General features: G+C 31.3%; 2 protein-coding genes and 1 non-coding gene across 4 annotated transcripts; 1 reads left to right on the forward strand and 2 right to left on the reverse strand.

Moving 5' to 3' along the window:
- The first annotated feature begins 1,704 nt into the window (after positions 1-1,704).
- On the forward strand, positions 1,705-1,831 carry LOC146948877 (small nucleolar RNA snoR86). Its single transcript, XR_015029397.1, has one exon. It is a non-coding gene; the product is annotated as a small nucleolar RNA snoR86 (small nucleolar RNA).
- A 3,947-nt stretch (positions 1,832-5,778) lies between these two features.
- LOC146948878 (metal tolerance protein 10-like) lies at positions 5,779-10,348 on the reverse strand. Of its 2 annotated transcripts, none has more exons than XM_085745051.1 (6): positions 10,071-10,348; positions 8,459-8,571; positions 7,822-8,067; positions 7,626-7,706; positions 7,275-7,505; positions 5,779-6,267 (listed from the first exon to the last, which is right to left on the reverse strand). In XM_085745051.1, exons 1-6 carry the CDS (start codon positions 10,228-10,230, stop codon positions 5,923-5,925), a joined length of 1,176 nt encoding a protein of 391 aa, XP_085601177.1. In that variant the 5' UTR covers positions 10,231-10,348; the 3' UTR covers positions 5,779-5,922. The 2 variants fall into 2 exon arrangements, with proteins under 2 accessions (XP_085601177.1, XP_085601178.1); XM_085745052.1 differs by lacking the exon at positions 10,071-10,348 and adding an exon at positions 8,842-9,161.
- Positions 10,349-12,378: 2,030 nt separating this feature from the next.
- On the reverse strand, positions 12,379-13,491 carry LOC146948879 (uncharacterized). The gene has a single exon (XM_085748442.1). The coding sequence runs from the start codon at positions 13,489-13,491 to the stop codon at positions 12,379-12,381; it is 1,113 nt and encodes a 370-aa protein (XP_085604568.1).
- Positions 13,492-20,167: the final 6,676 nt, after the last annotated feature.

Genomic DNA, 20,167 nt, shown 5'->3' on the forward strand with positions numbered 1-20,167 from the left:
TTTGCCAGTTGAGCTAGGACAATAAGTAAGTATATTGAAGGGTTAATATGACAATATTAATGAAGTATTATAATGTTAAAGACTATTTTGACTAATGAATTGTACAATCAAAAACAATTTAAAATTTTGATACATTAATGGACTATTTTAGCCCCACATGTATCAAATGTTTAGATCCACCCTGTTCATAAATCACACAATTTTAGTATAACAACATTAAAATAATTATACTAAGAAGTAATAAAATCATGCTAGTTTATTCTAAACCAATGCGGCCTAGATCAACGACAAATACTCACTCTACGTTAACTTGAGTTAAGAGTAGGAAATTATGGGTGTGGTGGTAGCAATAACAAACGAAAAGAACACTAGTACTTGAGGAAATCATACATGGCTAAAAGGTCCAAAAAGAAGGAAGGACAATACCGTAATATCATTCGCAACAAATTAGGGTTTTGGCGTTGTTGATCTATTTAAACCCCTTTGCTCTCTTCTTCTCTCGTCTATACCATCGCCGTTTCTTGTCTTCATTGTTTTATTTACCCTAACCCTCTACCTCTCTATGTTAACAACACAAAATCTTCATTTTCTAGTTGTATTTTAGTTTGTTTGTTTATTAACATGTTTCTCTTCCAGTTCAATATCAATTAATACTCTTATTCATGAATCCATTCCCACCTTGTGTTCTCATATAAGGGTGTCCTCTCCCACCTTGTGTTCTCATATGAGGGTGTCCTCTGTGAGGATATTCTCTTTAAAACTAAGGGTGACTTTGGGTTTATGATCAGTGTGTTAAATGGTCTTATCAGTGTGTTAAATGGTCTTGATTTGGAAGTCTGAAACAACAACTCGTGTTTTATGCGTGATGATAATTTGATATAACAACGGTTGTGATTTAATTTCTGATTAATTTTCAGTTATACTGTTTTTGGTGTTTGATTTGAATTTGTTGAGGGTAAAAAAGGCAACAAATTAGAGTCTCTGATTCACTTATTTGATGGTGATTTCAGTGCTGTACGTTGCCGATAACAATTTGGAACTGAAATTCTGGCATTTGCTTTAGATTTTTTCCTTCAGGCTTATGCATTCAGATGTTGCTATATTTTCAATTTTAATTTATATCGGTGCTTATGTTGGATCTGATCGTAACTATGATTTAAAAGTTTATATTAGTGTTTTGATATTTCTTTTTTGATTAAACGTTGGTCTTACCCTATAATTAGTTGTAACTGTTTCTCTTTCAATTCAATATCAGTTAACACTCATATTCTCTAAGCTTGAGTTACACTATGTTCCATATCAGGGTGTCCTGTTTGAGATCTTCCCTTGAATACTAAGTGTGACTTTGGCTTTGTGATCAGTGTGTTAAATGTTCTTGATTTGGAAGTCTGAAACAAAACTTGTGCCCTTGTGAAATCTAATTGAGTGGTCAGGATTTTAGTATGTTGAGATAAATAAAAAGGCAACAATTTAGAGTCTCTGATTCATTTATTTGATAGTGATTTCAGTGCTGTACGTTGCCAATAATAATTTGTAACTGAAATTCTGGCATTGGCCTTTGTTCCCCAGGCTTATGCATTCATATGTTCCTACATTTTCATTTTTCAAGATATTCATTGCCTTATGTATGGCTTTAAGATCTTTAATTAATCTAATTTCTTCAATTGTTTATTATGTTGTTGAAAGTGTAAAAGCCAATTTGCAGAGCAAGAGGGTCTACTAATGGCTTCTACTTGCATTGAAGGTTGGCAAAATTAAGGAACAATTGCGATTCTCCGTGCCTATCAAATGTATTTTGTTTTGAATATGGCCTCGAGCAAGTCGCTACAATTCAAATTCTTGATTTAGGTTTTCTGATATAAACCAACAAATCTTCTGTTAGTTGATTTTGTGGACTAATAAGCTATGGCATTGTATTGAAAATTGAAGGGACAAATAAGAGATAAATATGAAGATAAGCGTAAAACTTCTTATTTAAGTAATGTAATGTAATTGTTTAATTTCATTTAAACGGTGATTGTTAGTTTAATTGATGATGATTGTTTGATTAAATTGTTAAATCAATTTTGTTTAGTGAAAGGGCAACAAATTAGACTATGAGGTTCTGGCATTAGACTTTGTTTTCCCCTTCAGGGTGATCGTGCATTCAGGTTCCTACATTTTAACCTGATAAAATTTTGGTTTGTGTTTTGTTGAAATTAATGTTAAGTTTGTTTACCTTCAAAAAGGTCTTTGAATAATCTAATTTATACAATGGCTTCGGAGCACACTATTGTCCAACTTATTTAAAAAATTTCTTTTCTTGGAATGAGATCTTTGGTAAAAAAAAAAATTATTAGTATACACACTACAATATATAAATAGCTGAATTTTTGTGAAATTAAATAACGGAATTTTATAGATGTGAAGTTAGTTTTTACTTTACATTACATGCCACATGCTTGATAATACAATATTAAAAAGGAGTTTACACCCTTAATATATATGAGTACCAAAGTGATAATCCAACATCACAACAGACCATACGCCAAACAAGAATGTTAATCCCTCTCATAATCTATGACAAGGACACCACTAACACACCAACAACAGCAAATATAGCCAAAACATTCTCTGGCCATAAAGAAACATCAATTCAAATAAAAATCGAATTTCAGCTACCAAAGGGCATCCACATTCGAAGCCAAAAGTCACTAAAGTTATGTAGCTTAGACCCTGAAGCCTGATCATCAAAACCCCTTCACCAGGAAACAGGAGCCATTTTCACACAATACTTAACAAGAACATTAAAGCAACAAGGCTGTACAGAAAGTTAGCTACTGTGATATTAAGTATCTCACAAATAAACACTCAGAACCATAACGATGACAGAAGAATCGGAATGCATCCAGTTGCAACCAATCCTACTATAATTGTAAACCATGTCGTCCATGCTGTAACAAATGCTCAAATTGAACTACTTCAACACGAAAATCGACCACGAGAACCAAGGAAAAGCTAAAAAATAAAACTTATCTAGGCTAACAATGCAGCACCACTTCTTCACATCTTACAAACAACACCAGGCTGTTTGTTTTGTTTTTAATGCAGTCTCACTTCTCCAATCACCATTCACGTTTTTTTCATCCTCCTCCCCCTAGACTTCATCCTTGTACGTCACTTTTCCATAACACCATCAACATCCTTGTTCTAGAACCACAATCACTCATAACTGTTGTACTTCCTTTTCCCACACAAGGAAATCCCTCTTTTCTTTTTCTGCACAAGGAACTTCTAGCATTGTCATACAATTCTTGGATACATTTAAGAATCGGAATGGGAAATGCTAACGAGTAAGGACTATAAATGATAAGTATTCATAAAAATACGTGTTTGATTTGTATACATGTATATGAATTAATATTTATCAAAAAGTTACAATTTACTTTCAAAAAATAATAATTCAATTTGTAATTTGGATATCCTAAAACCAAACAAAATTAAACCAAATTAAATTGGATTGGATCAGATCGATTTTTTAAAATTAGTCATCCAAAATCAAACCGCACTGCATATAATTTTATCTTTGAATTAGATGGGTTTTTGCCTCAAAACCAATGCAAACGCACAGCGAACACCCCTAGTGGGAGTGGTTAGTCGATATATAACAGATCCTAGTAAAGAGCATCAAATTGTTGTTAAGGGAATCATAAGGTATATTAAAAGGAACCTCATGTGTTGCAATATATTTCAGAGGATCGAAGTTAACTATCAGGGGTTATGTTGATTCAGATTTTGCATGTGATCATCATACAAGAAAATCTACTGCCGGTTATGTGTTCACGCTTGCATGAGGAGCAATAAGTTGGTTATCTTGAGATAACTAAAAGAAACAAATTATAACATTAACATTTTCATAAGCACTTCAAGATAGTTTTTTTTTTTTGGTGGTGGTCGGGGTTCGAACCCCGGACCTTGCATATTTTATGCATTGTCCTTACCAACTGAGCTAAGCTCACGAGGACGACTTCAAAATAGCTTATGCAAAAAAAGTAAAAAGTTTATTTTTTTAGTAAAAGCAAAACTAATTAATTTCATTAATAATTAATGGGTACAAAGTTGATGGTACATCATAACAAATATGGAGGCTAGAGTGACATAAGGAGACTCGGACAATATTATTAGCAACCTTATTTGATTGTCTCCGGACAAATGACACCGAATAGTCGAGGTGAGAGGATAAAAACATTTTACAATGAAAAAGATTATTTCCCCAAATTCATTACAGTGAGTGGAGGATAGTGAAACTGCTTCTACAACAGGTTTGCAATCCAATTCAAACACAACAGCTTGCATATTGCTAGCGATCGCCACCTTGATAGATTCAAGAAGACCTATAGCTTCGGCTTCTATGGAACATCCCCATCGAGTCTCTAAAGCACATTCCATACTGAATAATTGAGTTGTTATGGAAAGAGGCACAATCAACATTCTATTGTGCCAATAGGGAGTTTATGCCAAGAAAGATTGTGATCTGTACCATGTCCCGGAAGTTTTGCTCTTTGTATACAGCTCTATTCGTTGAGTGTATCCTTTGGTCGGACAACTATAATATGAGGGGAGGTATCAGAATCCTCCCAGAGATTAGAGTTACGACATTTCCACAAGCTCGACAAGATCATAGCCGTAATAGGTTGTTGTGGTAATGGAGTTCTGCCAAATAAATCAAACAACAAAGGTGTAAAATCATTAGCGTAAGGAGGTGTTCGCGGACAAGCCTTGTTTTCTCCCAACAGCTCATAGCCTTAGAAAACACGAAAAGATGCACATGTGTTTCACGGTACTGGTTGCAAATCACACAAGTTTCACTACAATTGATTCTGCGAGTAATGAGGCGGTCTTTGGTGGGAAGACATTGATTCGCCATGCACCACAAAAATGAGTGAACACATGGAGGAACTTTCATGTTCCAAATAATACTCCAGTCAACATTATTGAGGATGGAGGAGGTCTCAATGGTAAGGTCCATGCACAACCTGTATGCTGTTTTCACAAAATAAGAACCATCATTTGTAGCCTTCCATATACATTTATTTACGAGATTACGATTATAAATAGGGATGGTATGAATTGCAGCTGCATCACTCGGACTAAATCGAATTGACAAGGTCAGAATTTCACAAGTCCAAGGTTTGGGTCAGTAAGTTGTGCGCCGTAATGTCATCAAGGTCGGGCGCGACGGCAAAATGGATGATTTGAGGGAGGGGAGAGTGTGTATCCATGTCATCTTCCAAAATCCAAACATTAATTTTGGTACCGTCACCTATCCTCCATGCGTAACTTGGGTTGTGATCAAGGTCAACTTCCAAGAAATTTCTTCTAGGAAAATATCTTGCTTTGAGAGTACGAGTGAGAAAGGAGGTTGAGTCATTTAGAAGTTTCCAACCTTTGTTTACTGAATATAGATAGATTAAAGGCTTCCATATTACAAAAACCAAGGCCACCATGACCTTTAATAAACATTACCTTTACTAAAAATCCTTCAAAAAATTTAACTTTATTAAAAAGAAAAGTAAGGAATAAACAAAACACTTATATTTAAGTTTTTTTTTTTTTTTTTTTAAGGAACAAGTTATCAATTAGTTTTGAAAAACACTTATATTTATCCGAACATTAAACATAAGGATTTAATGGCTTGTACAGATAAAATTAGTTTTGGATGATATCTTCAACGTTATTTTTGTCTCAATCAAAGCTTATTTATATGACATCACATAAATCAAAGACAATAGCTATTAATTTGAAGCCAACTAAACGATGAATTATATCACAAAACAAAAATAATCCAAAGTATCAGACCCTATAAACATATCCATAAACCAAAACTATGTTATTTGTCTCAAACAAAACAAAAGATGAAAGGAACTCTCTTCTATTCCAACATCATACTGATGTCTTGTGCTCAGGTCTATGAGTGAACTCAAAATCAATGTGAACAAAAGCTCTTTCAACTTCTGGAAGTTGTTCCAGCTTCTCTTGAAGTGTTTCGCCGATGTTGTGTGCTTGGTTGAGAAACATGTCTTCTGGTAAAACAATGTCAACTTCCACAAAGTAATCTGCACCAAATGTGTATGCTCTAACTGTATCTATGTGCTTGATTTGTTCATGGTGGTTCCATATAAGGTATGTTAACTTTGCCAAGAATTCAGGTGGCGCTGTTCTTCCGATGAGTGACCAAACATTCTCCATCACTGTCTTTGTCCATGTGTTGATTGTGTATAATGCAATCTGCAATACACATTCAGGATCATATAATCATCATTATTAGAAAAAGTATTTTTATCCATACGTACACGTCCGGGCAATACAAATATTGAGTTTGTTTTCTCAATGTGTACTTCCGAAGTAACTTTGGGGATTACTCCGGAAAAAAAGGGTGGCTTAATCCATGAAGCTTCCGAAAAATGGTCGAAAAATTCTAGGATCTGAATTTGTAACTTTCAGACAGTGTTTTATAAACCAAACCAAAACAGTTCTACTAATTAAACCTTAAACAGGCCTTTACTATGGTCAGTTATTTTGGCAGGTTGATCGATGTTTCTTCCTAGTTCAAGAGCGGTTAAAGGCAGCGGTTGAACCGTGATTAAAGGTCCCGCCAGTTCAATGTTCAGTTCAATATTTAAAACATTGCTTCTAGGTCACAAGACAATAACCTTACTGTCGTACCAGGCATCGCCCTCTAACTAGCAAAAAATCATGCGATGCCTATACGTAGAGGTGTCAATATCATGAGGCCTTGAAGTTTTGGCCCCAACCCACATAGTAAGGGGACTTGAAAATTCACAAGATTAAAAGGCCCACATTTATGCAAGCCCACAAATAAAAAAATCAAAAGGCCCCAAGCCCCAAAATTTCTATAAACATTTTTTTACTGTAAAAAAAAAAAATTTACTGAAAAAAAACTTTTTTTTACCGCAAAAAAAAATTTGTACCGTAAAAAAAAAAAATTTAAATAATTAATATGGGACTTTTTTAGGTCCACAAATAAATAGATTTTATAGTGGGGCTTGGCCCAAAATAATTTTGGGAATTAGGGGGCTTTAATTTAGTGGGCTTGGTGGGGGCTTTTTTGAGTGGGCTTTGAAATTTGGGGCTCTATTGACACCTCTACCTATACGAAAGGAGTTTACACCCATTGTGGAGTTATGGGAAATTTATTAATGGAAATACTAATTGTTGAACATGCTAACTCAATCAGAAAAATGCGAAGAAAAAAGATGAAGCTATGAACTTACAAGAATAGCTCCTGTTGGATCCATCCACCAGAAGAACTTGACAGCTAGAACAGCAGCGGCTAATCCGACGGAATTAGTAATGACATCAAAAAAATGATCTTGTGCATATGCTCTGACAATTTCATTTTTGAATCTTCGACAATAGATCATAAGAATGAACTTCACTACAGTTACAAATACCATAATCCCGATCATCCAATTTACCTTTACTGGATCGACTTCTGGCTTAGCCTATAAGAAAAAGAATGATACTGAGAAATTTATAACACTGCTACGCACGACAAAAACGATTAAACTCAAATTTAAATAGTGAACAAGTAATAAAAACAAAAGTTGATCTGAAATTATTACCTTTGCAACAATTTGCCGACCAGACTCGATCAAAATCTGCAAGCCCAAGGTTGCCATCACAGATGCAAAAACAATGATACCCTGCATAGAAACACAAGTATTTGTATTTCACACTCAGTGTATTAAGAAACTACTGCATTTACTAAAATTTTAAATGACTCGTCAATCATGTTGCAGTTTAACTAAGATGTCTTACCACCGGTTGCATGCGTTTCTTTCCAATCGGATAGTGATATCGGTTTGGCTTGCTCATGGCATTGGAAGTAAACCACAATATGAAACCAGACAAGAGATCCAAAAGAGAATCTAGTGTTGATGCAATGACTGCTAATGATCTGCTTTCGATTGACGCAAAAACCTTTGCTGCAAACAGCACCAAGTTACATGCATTTGACACAAGTACTGCCGTCCTCTCACTCTTTGCAAGTTGCTTCATTTCATCCTGACAAACATAATGCAATTTTATTTAGTAGAATTCTTTTATGGACTAAATTCAATCATTCATCTACATGTGTTTGAATCGATTAGGTTCAATTGGAAATCACCAATGTTATCAAATAGGGGTGCTATAGCACTATAGCATAGTAAATTTAAACAAACCGTTATTATTCTGCAATACACGATTTAGTATAAAGTGTGGTCAAATAGTGGATATAATAGTGCTATAGCACTGCAGCGTAGCAGAATATGCACAAACCGATATTTTCCGCAATCCACAATTGACACGCTAAATATCTTAGTTTTTAGTGACATTACAGTCATCAAAACTAGTTAAATGCATCTCCGTTTATAAGAAAATTGTAAGTAAATCATAGTGATTAATAGACAATCACCTCAGAGAGACCTCCTGGGAAAAAACCAGTTTCATGCATAGCTTCCATTTCATTAAATCCTTCGAGGAGTCTCTCTTGTTTCTTGTAATACTCGGCCACCTTGCGTTGTTTCCCTGAAACAGAGAAAGTAGGCAAAGGCAAAAGTCAGAACATAATCAAAAACTTCAGAAAAAGAAAAAAACCACTTAATAAACTAGTATATGTGTTTGATTTTGCGGTGACAAAAAATTATTTTGTAAAATTAATTTTAGTTAAAAGTTAGTTGAATGTTAAGTGTTTATGTTTGGATACAAAATACATTCACCTAAAAGCAAGTTGAAAAATAATTTGATAACAATGTAATAAACCCTTCACCTGAAAAAAAAATTGATAATAAAAATCACCTTAATTGTCAAAAGCTACAAATTCTATTGGAATATTTTCTAGTGGCAAAATCAATTCCAATCAACATCATCCAAGCATCTTTAAATCAGTTTTATGTGTCTGAAATCACTTCTGACTCTCTACCATGAAACCAAACATACACTTTAAGTCATGCATGATGCTTGAAACTAGCAATCTTAACTTGATTTTAAACACAAATTTTTAACTGCTAATTTTTTACCAGCTTCTCAGGTAAATTGATAACCAGAAATTTCAGAATTTTCATATCAACAACTTATTAAAAAATAAATATTTTAAATGTTAACTTTATTATGTGAACAAGGTAATGGCACACAAACTTTTGTTAAGTACTTATCATGAAAAACTATTTTATCCTTTAAAAAAATATTATAAATTAGGTACATGACAAAATAATGATGTGTAAAGGAATTAAGTGAAGGAAGATTCATATCTGATTAAGCTTTGATTGTGTACAAATGGATTAAAGCAACAACAAAATAAAATAATGGAGTATATTCAGAAACAGTAACAACAACTTGAAAATAAAAACAAAAAAGCATGATCTTTATCAATCATCTACTTTTGCAACAAATCAAATAATAATAGCACTATAAATTGATGAATATCCATCATAAAGGCTCTTCATTTAATTAAAGATCCCCACTATTATTACAATAAAGCAACACAAAAATTCAAAATTATCATGATCTTACTTTTTAAGGTTTGCACAATTCAACTTATCACCACCAAAAACAGAGAATTTAAAAGTTTTGCAGAATTCAATACGCAACATAAACATAATCATAGTTTATGTTTAATATCAAGGTGAGTATGTCAGAATCACGGCGACTCACCGTGATACTCGAAAAGCTACACTTTGTAGTAAAAATCTCGGTAAATCATCGTGATTTTGACATATCCAGGATAATATCAAACATACACATGAAAAACAAAACATACTCATTACACAAAAGTAGAAAACTTTAAACAGAAAAGGAATAAAATAGGTGAAAAAGGATTAACAATGGCTTATTGCAGAATTCAACAGCAACACATGCACAACATAATCACAGAAAACTGAACAAACCCATCACACAAAATTGAAACTTTAATCAATCAATGAAAGAAAATCTTGAAAAAAGCAAAGAACAACATAATGGGTCGGTTCACACAATTCAACACACCAAAAAAACATAAACTTTAGAACATAAATTTAAGAATGACTCACTAGGCTTACGAAGAAGACCATTGAAACTGAACTTAGATTTCTTTTCATGATCAACAACATTCTGTGATGGTAGATGAAATTCTTTAACATTAAGTCTCCAAGAACCGTCTGAAACTTCATCAAGAAGAGGTTCACTTCGTATGCTGTCACTATCAGCCATGTTTGGTTTGTGTGTTTTTCTGAACTACCAAGGTTTTGTGTTTTTTTTTCTGAACCACCAAGGTTTTGTGTTTGTGTTGTGTTGGTAACTAGGTTGTGAGTTTGTTATGACTTGATTTGATTCAATGTGTAACGATTTTTCCTAGATATAGGGAAAGTACACGCAAGTAGGGAAGGATGTGTCAAACGTGTGATAGTGAAATTAGGTGCATGTGTGGCAAATTGGGCAATATAGAGAATACATGTGGTTTTTAAAAAATTTTAAATTGGGATAGAGTTTTAGAGAATACATGTGGTTTTTAAAAAATTTTAAATTGGGATAGAGTTTGTGTGATGAAGATCACTAGAGTTAGGTGATTTGTGGACATTGTGTACTTTGATGCTTTTTTACTTTTTTTATGAGGCTAGGAAAAATATCAATGTCAATCAATAGTGTCTTTATATATATTTATGGCAATATTGTAATTTTATTGAATTTTTTAGTCCTTTAAATTTTAAGTATGTAATTTAGTCGATTATCTTTCTCATTCTATTTTTTTGTCTTTTTGATTCATTTACATATGAATTGTTAAGATTTTTATGTAGTGTTCGGGGATCGAACCCGAGACCTTGCATATATTATGCATTGTCTTTATCAACTGAGTTATATGCTCATCGAAACATGAATTGTTAAGCGTTAAATCTATGATTTTCTTTTCTTATGGCTTCTCAATCTTAAAATATATGGTCTTTTATTAATGTTTTCATATGAATCTTATATTTGAAGCGTGAAAATTTATATGCAAATAAATCAAAAGAACAAACTTGTAATAAAAAAATGGTTACCTAAAAATTTTAGGGGGGGAAATCAGAAATGACCTATATTACAAGGGGATAAAACACTATTAACCCTAAAAAAAGATAAAGGACCAAATTGTTATCTGAAAATAAGTTAAAGAATTAAAAGTGTAATTTTGTCTTTATTTATCTATATATTTATCACAATAAATAACGGTGATACATGATTTTTGAGATGTTTTTTTCACTTTCAAGTATACTCTTAAACAAATTTATCTATATGAATGTTATATTGTTGTTGGTGTCATTCAAAAAGATAATAATAATTTACATTATATTTGCTATATTGATTGTGTCATTCAAAAATATAAATATTGTTTGTTACAATATGAAAGTGAAAAATATCGATACCTATATTTTTAATCAAAATCAAAATTTCATAAAAACTACTTATTTATACGGATACAGAGCGACCTTCTGAATGCTAGTGTATAAGTTTTTTTTGTCATATGTCGTTTCCACATTTACTTTCAATATTTTCATTTTTTCTACTTTTTAAAACTAATTTTTATATGAACAAAGTACTTATATTATTATGATCATATCCAATATTTATTTCATTTGACTTTTTAATTGAATTTTAATTATTGTTTGTTTTAAAAAAAAACTATTTTTAATTCTAGATTTTTTTTCTATTTTTCAAAATTGATTTTTTTTATTGGCTTAAATATGTTATTCGTCCCTGCAAATAGGGGTCGCTTAAAATTTCATCCCTGCAATCGTTAATCCTTTTTTTTACCCCTGCAAAGTTTAATCAGTTAAAAATTCGTCCCTTGACCAAGTTAATGACTGCCACGTCATCAAATTAACAAAATGGCATGGGAATTGACGAAAATACCCCTGGCTTATTTTTTTTTGTTTTTTTTCCTTAAAAAAAAATTCAGTTTTTTCCCGAATTTTTTTTACGATTTTTTCCCAAAAATTTTTCAGTTTTAATTTTAACAGTTTTTTTCCGAATTTTTTTTGACTTTTAATTATTTTTTCAGATTTTTTTAATTTAAAAAAGAATTTCCAAAATTTTGAAAATTTTTTTTTTAAGAAAAAAATTAGCCCAGGGGTATTTTCGTCAATTCCCATGCCATTATGGTAATTTTGATGACGTGGCAGTCATTAACTGGGTCAAGGGACGAATTTTTAACTGATTAAACTTTGCAGGGGCAAAAAAAAAGGATTAACGATTGCAGGGACGAAATTTTAAGCGACCCCTATTTGCAGGGACGAATAACATATTCAAGCCTTTTTTATTTGACATAAATATCCTTAGAAACCACATATATAACTTTTTTTTTTTTTTTGAATAAAGGACCGAAATTTATTGAATTAAATCATGATAGTACACATCATGTATTCCTATAGGCACCTCTTCCATCCAGACTCTATTAGGATCTGTATGAGCTAATTGGACCATACTATCAGCAGTCTTATTACAACACCTAGGGATAGAACGAAATTGACACATGTCAAATTTATATTGGAGCAATTGGATTTCCTTTATAAAGGAACCCAGATAAGATCTATCCTCAGTTCTATCACTTTGAATCCGACGGACCAAGACCTCACTGTCTCCTTCAAAAACAACTCTACGAAAACCACACTCCATTGCAAGGAAGACCGTATTCAGCATGGCACAAGCTTCCGCCATCAAAGGTTCATCTACTCCTGGTTGTCTCCAAGTAGCTGCAACCATCACTAATCCTTGTTCATCCCGAATGATGGAACCCAAACCCCAATAACCCTTCATCTTTAGATTTGCATCGCTATTGGCTTTAACACAATCTGGAGCTGGTTTCCTCCATAGCTGAACCTGAGGCCGAGTGATAGGAGTAGGGTGACGTAGCTGAGTCCGAGTAGAATGCTTCGGAGAGGATGAAAGCTCAGACTTGGCTTGGCGAAATTCACTAATGCTATTGGAGGCCCGGCTTATAATTTCATTCTCAGGTATGGACCTTTCTTCAAAAATACTTATATTTCTGGAGAACCAAATTGAATAGATGATAGCTGCAATTTGAATAATTATCTCTTCATCTTTGTTCACTATGGTGTCATAAAGCCAATCTTGGAAGTTAGGATTAATCTGGTCTTTAAATCTAATGTTAAGAGTAGATCCAAACCAGACTTTGTCAATGTAGGGACATGTCATAAAAGTATGAGTAACAGTTTCCACTTTAGAATTGCATCTGGGGCATAGGAGGGTACATGGGTGGCCCCTTTTGCTAAGTTCACTCCTTACAGGTAGAGTATCCTGCATAATTCTCCAAAGTAACATCTTGTGCCTGGGAATAGTATGGAGGGACCAAATTTTCTTCCACAAAATGTTATTATTAGAACTTCCAGAAGTGGTATTAGAATGCTGAGATTGCCATTCCTTAATAGCCCTGTAGCCACTCTTAACTGAGTATACCCCGTTGGATTCAAACATCCACATCAATTCATCCTTATGAGGATCTCCTATAAGGGGAATTTGTTCTATGTGCTCCTTATCTATAGCTAGAAAGTGATTTTGGAGATAGTCTGAATTCTATCTAAGAGGGTTAGTAAGAATTAAATCCTTAACCAACCTGTTTGGAGAGTTAGCCTCTATAGGAGATAGAACCTTGTAGTTTTTATAGGAGGGAATCCAATTATCCTCCCAAATCCTAGTAGTGCTTCCATCCCCTATATTCCAGCAGCTTCCCTTAAGAATAACCCAGATGGAAGAGTGGATGCTTCTCCAGGCGTAGCTAGGGTTGCAGCCAACAGGAGCCTGTAAAATATCTGACTGGGGAAAATACTTAGCTTTGAAAACTTTTGCAATAAGAGAGGATGGGTTGGTGTGAAATCTCCAAGCCTGCTTAGCTAGCATAGCATAGTTGAATTCTCTGAGGGTTTTAAACCCCAATCCACCCATGTGCTTAGACTTGAATAGGTTCTCCTTTTTAGTCCAATGTATTTTCTTCTTGGAACCAGTAGTACCCCACCAGAAAGAACAAACTGCCTTTTCAATTTTAGAACAGAGACCTTTGGGTAGTAAAAAACAGCTCATGTAGTAAGTGGGGATAGCTTGAGCTACTGCCCTAATGAGAACTCCTCTTCCTTCAAATGAGAGATTTTTTTCCTTCCACCCTTTCAGCTTTTTCCATATTTTATCCATAATAAATTGGAAATCCTGCTCTTTGGATCTCCCAAAGTTAACTGGCATCCCTAGATATTTGTGAAGGCTATCATTGATTTTGACTGGAAGAGAATCCTGAATGCTCTTTTTGAAATCAGAAGATATATTGGGACTAAGAACCATTTCTGATTTGTCCAGATTTATCCTTTGACCTGAAACTGCTTGATAGGTATTCAGAATGGTCATGATAGCAGAAGCTTCTTCTGGTCTGGCTCTACAAAATAATATACTGTCATCAGCATATAATAGATGGGAAATAAACCACATATATAACTTTGATCGTATACACCGAATATTTATCTTATTTTGCAGTTAACATTTTATTTTTTTTGCATACTCAATATTTTTTTAATAAATTTAATTAGGGTTAAATGTTGTTTACCCTTATTTTTTTTGAAGGAAATGTTGTTTACCCTTTGTCATTTGGGTGAGTTCTGGTTTAACCCCTTGTAAAAATTTGGATTCCAACCTTGCAATTGTATTATTCTTTGGTTTGAACCTTCTTGAATTTTGACTATACAAAACAAATGATATGTCAAGGGTAAACTCAAATTCGCTCAAATTATAGGGGAATAGAGTACCTTAAATTTTGAAATTTGATGTCATGAACGTCTAAACTAAATAATCTTCAAATTACAAGGTTTAAATTCAATTTTTTTTACAGAGTGATAAATTAAAACTTGCCCAAATTGCAAGGGTAAACAACGTTTAACCCTTTTAATTATTTAATCTTAATTAAAATTTAACATTATTTGTTTAAATAAAATTAATTATACAATTCATTATTGAATCAAGAAATAATTTAAATGTTTATTTTATTTCAAAAGTTTCGTTTATTTGGTAAAAAAAAAAGTTTAAAATAATTTGAATTTAAGTGTTTTTGTCCTTTAATTTCTCTTAAAAAGATTATTTTACAGTATATACATAAGGTATGTTTCAAAAAAAAAAAAGGTCATGCTAACCGGTGCCCCCGGGGCACTGGTTAAGCATACAAAAAAAGGAAATTTTTACTCTAAAAGGAAATTTGTTGACTTATTTATGGATTAATTACACAATTTTCAATGCAATAATTATTATATAATTTCCTTTTTTAGTATCCTTAACCAGTGTTCCAGGCACCAGTTAGCATTTCCCAAAAAAATACATAAGGTTATGAACTATAAAATCAAAAAAGTAATCATATTCTTAATATATTTTGTATTTCTTTTTTTAATTCTATTTTAAAATAATTTTTTTCATGTATATATATATATATATATATATGTATGTATGATCCTATTCTAAAAGTCAATATACATTCAACAAATTTCCTTTATTTATTCTCATTCCAGATAAATTTTAGAATAAATTACACTCCCCTCCCCTCTTAGGGTCCGTTTGGTTCGAGAATTAGGAGGGGAGGGGAGGGGAGGGGAGGAATTTTAACGAAGGGGAGGGGAGGGGAGACATTTTAATTAAAAGTGTGTTTGGTTCACTAGGGGAGGGGAGGGATTTTAAAATTATTTTACTGTTTTACCCTTAAACTTAATTAAATAAGGATAATAAAGTAACGAAACAATAACGATGTAATCGATAACAACATGATGTAGACGATGGAATAATGAATTAGTAATAGGGTTGTTACAAGGAGTAATGAAAGTTGTTACAAGGAAAAATTGTTAATAATATAGAATACACGTTGTTACAACAAAATATTGTTAATAATATGGAATAAAAGTTGTTACAAGATAGCCTAATAATAGTAAAAGTTGTTTCAAGGGTAATATAACATCAATCAATCAATAGTATATATATAAAGTAAGGTTTTTTATGCCACGTGTCGCTTCCACGTTTATTCTCAATATTTTTATATTTTTTTCTATATTTTATTTTATATCTTATTTGACATAAAAATCTCAGCAAACTTTTGATCTTATCCACTAAATATTTTATTTAATTTTATACTTAATTCATAATATTTTGTGTAGCTAAAATATCTCAACAAACTATATATAATACTTTCAATACTATCCATTAAATCTTCCTTTATTTTTTTCTTTCTTTTTTTTAGGAAAAGAAGTTTCAATTAGTTTTTTCATTGAGGAAAAAAAGGCTTCGATTTGTTTTTTTTTTAACTATAATAAAGGAGAATTTTTTAATTGCGTAAACACATATTTTGTGCAGAAATTGAAACTCAAACCTTCTTTTGATCTAAGCTTTTTCTTTCTTTAGGTTTAACAAACACCTATACTATTGTTTATTTTACTTATGCTTAGATTTTTATTTTTATATATAATATGAGAGGGAACTAACACCTACGAGTGAATTTACCGATTGTTTTTTTTTTCTTTTTTTTCTTTCAGGTCCTTGAACTATTGTTGCTGGCATCCATTACAAACACCTACGAGTTTCAGGTCCTTGAACTAACACATGTACTATTGTTTCTGTTTCAAGTCCTTGAACTAACACATATACTATTTTTTTCCTTTTCGTTTCAACAGTAGCGTTTTATTATTATTAATCACCTATACTACTATCACCTATACTATTTTTTCAGGTCCTTTTCGTTTCAATATTATTAATCAATAGCGTTTTGATTTTAATAATAATATTTCAGGAACTGATATCAATCAATCAATCAATAGTATATATATAAAGTAAGGTTTTTATGTCACGTGTCACTTCCACATTCATTCTCAATATTTTTATTATTTTTTCTATTTTTAAAACCAATATTTTATTTAACATAAATATCTCAACAAACATTTGATCTTATGCACTCAGTATTTTTTTTTTTAATTTTTATTGAATTTTTAATATTTTATATAGCAGAAATATCTCAACAAACTACACATCAATCAATCAATAGTATATATATAAAGTAAGGTTTTTTATGCCACATGTCACTTCCACATTCATTCTCAATATTTTTATTATTTTTCTATTTTTAAAAATCAATATTTTATTTGGTTAATTAAGTAAATGGTCCATGTAAATATTCAAAATTTTGTTTTTAGTCCCTATAAAATATAATCACACTTTTTAGTCCTTATAAAATTTTCCATCAGCATTTTTAGTCCCTATAAAAAAATTTCATTAGCATTTTTAGTCCTTATAAAAAATTTCCATCAACATTTTTGGTCCCTAAAATGCTTAAGGAAAATGTCACAGGTACTAAAAAGTTTGATTTTATTTTATAGGGACTAAAAACAAAATTGTGAATATTTATAGGGACTAAAAACTTAATTAACCCTATTTTATTTAACATAAATATCTCAACAACATTTTGATCTTATCTACTCAATATTTTCTTTAAATTTTTATTGAATTTCTAATATTTTATGTAGCGGAAATATCTCAACAAACTACACATAATACTTTCAACAAAGTTTGCATATATGATTAAATTTTTCTTCCTTTTCAATCGATTTTTCTCTCTCATACGCATGGGCTACGAAACAAACTCATGACCACATGTTTAAAGGGACCCAAACCTCTTACCACATGGACTAATTCATTATTGATTTTGTTACACTTTTGATTCTTGCATTGGACATTCATCTCATCATTTATATTTATTTTTATTATATTATTATAATTGTAAATTTAAATAAATTCAATCTAACATACTGACACGTGTATTCGTGCATACAAACTTATAAAACTTATTTAATATCTAACCCGGGCAACGCCGGGTCTCTAAACTAGTAGTATATATATAAAGTAAGGTTTTTTATGCCACATGTCACTTCCACATTCATTCTCAATATTTTTATTATTTTTTCTATTTTATTTAACATAAATATCTCAACAAACTTTTGATCTTATGCACTCAGTATTTTTTATCTCAACAAACTACACATCAATCAATCAATCAATCAATAGTATATATATAAAGTAAGGTTTTTTATGCCACATGTCACTTCCACATTCATTCTCAATATTTTTATTATTTTTTCTATTTTATTTAACATAAATATCTCAACAAACTTTTGATCTTATGCACTCAGTATTTTTTATCTCAACAAACTACACATCAATCAATCAATCAATCAATCAATCAATAGTATGTATATAAAGTAAGGTTTCTTATGCCACATGTCACTTCCACATTCATTCTCAATATTTTTATTATTTTTTCTATTTTATTTAACATAAATATCTCAACAAACTTTTGATCTTATGCACTCAGTATTTTTTATCTCAACAAACTACACATCAATCAATCAATCAATCAATCAATCAATAGTATATATATAAAGTAAGGTTTTTTATGCCACATGTCACTTCCACATTCATTCTCAATATTTTTATTATTTTTTCTATTTTATTTAACATAAATATCTCAACAAACTTTTGATCTTATGCACTCAGTATTTTTTATCTCAACAAACTACACATCAATCAATCAATCAATCAATCAATCAATAGTATATATATAAAGTAAGGTTTTTTATGCCACATGCCACTTCCACATTCATTCTCAATATTTTTATTATTTTTTCTATTTTTAAAAACTAATATTTTATTTAACAAAAATCGGGTTTTCGGGCTACTTGATCGGATTGCTCCGAAACATCCCCAGAAAATCAGAAAAAATTCAAGGACCATGACTCCCATAGAAGGGACTTCTTACGGGACTCCGCCCCTCAAAATCCAAAATTCCATCGTTTAGACCCATTTTTCATTTTTATTAATTTTTCATCTTCTCAGAAAAATCCGAAAAAATTTCCATTAGTTTTATTTGTATTTTAGAATTTTTTTGGTACTATTTTTTATATTTTTATGATTTTATTTGACAGGTTTTTAGCATTTTTTACTTAGTTTTTTTGTTGTTTTTAAAAGGAAAACTCAAAACTATTGAAATGTGAGAGAGTCTGATGGCTGATTATACATAAGAATTGTCCGGATTATAAAATCCGAAATAGTAAACATGAATCCGAATTTTAAAATCCGGAATGCACAAGGGCATTTTTAGAAATTTTACAGGGTGTGGGAGAAGGCAATAGGGTGGGAAAGTAATAGTCCATGTTTAAAGGACCCAAAACTATTACCACTTGGACTAATTCATTATTGATTTTGTTACACTTTTTATTCTTGCATTGGACATTCATCTCATCATTTATATTTATTTTTAATTTTTTTTTGAAATATTTATATTTATTTTTATGATATTATTATAATTGTAAATTTAAATAAATTCAATCTAATATACTGACATGTGTATTCGTGCACACAAACTTATAAAACTTATTTAATATCTAACCCGGGCAACGTCGGGTCTCTAAACTAGTAATAATAATAATAAATGTTGTTACGAGGATAATATTGAGATTTTAAATTAATATAAGGATAATTTTGACAGTGCAATAAAATTTGCTCATCTCCCCTCCCCTCCCCTCCCCTTCTAAAAATTGAACCAAACACGTCAAATTAAAAATCTCCCCTCCCCTCCCCTCCAAAACTCTCGAACCAAACAGACCCTTATGTTAAAATATACACTCCCCTCCCTTGAAAAGTAAAATTTATACTCCCCTCCCCCATAAGATGCTTGAATTACATACTCCCCCCTTAATAATTAAATATGGACTTCACTTTAATCTATTTTAACATAAATAAATATTTTTATAATATATATTAATTTTGAATCACCATTTAAAAAATATAAATTTGTTTCTTTATAATCTAAATGTCAATTACAATTAAATTTAAATCTTTTGTTATTAATTTTATAATTTAGAGTATAAAATTCACTTTTAAATAACCATACTTAATCGACTTTAGTAATTTTTTAAATATTTTAATTTTTTTGTGGGTTGTTTCATATTTTATAATAGGGTTTAAAACTATATGTTAATGAAATTGTGAATAAAAAATAGAGAAAGATATGTATTCAAAATTTGATTATATTAAAATGAACCCGCAATACTATTTTTCTTTGAAGTGTGTTAGATTATTTTTTTTCTAGATT

The sequence above is a fragment of the Medicago sativa genome, chromosome 2 (genome assembly GCF_051527215.1).
Source record: "Medicago sativa cultivar Bolivia chromosome 2, Bolivia_mono, whole genome shotgun sequence".
NCBI lineage: Eukaryota > Viridiplantae > Streptophyta > Magnoliopsida > Fabales > Fabaceae > Medicago > Medicago sativa.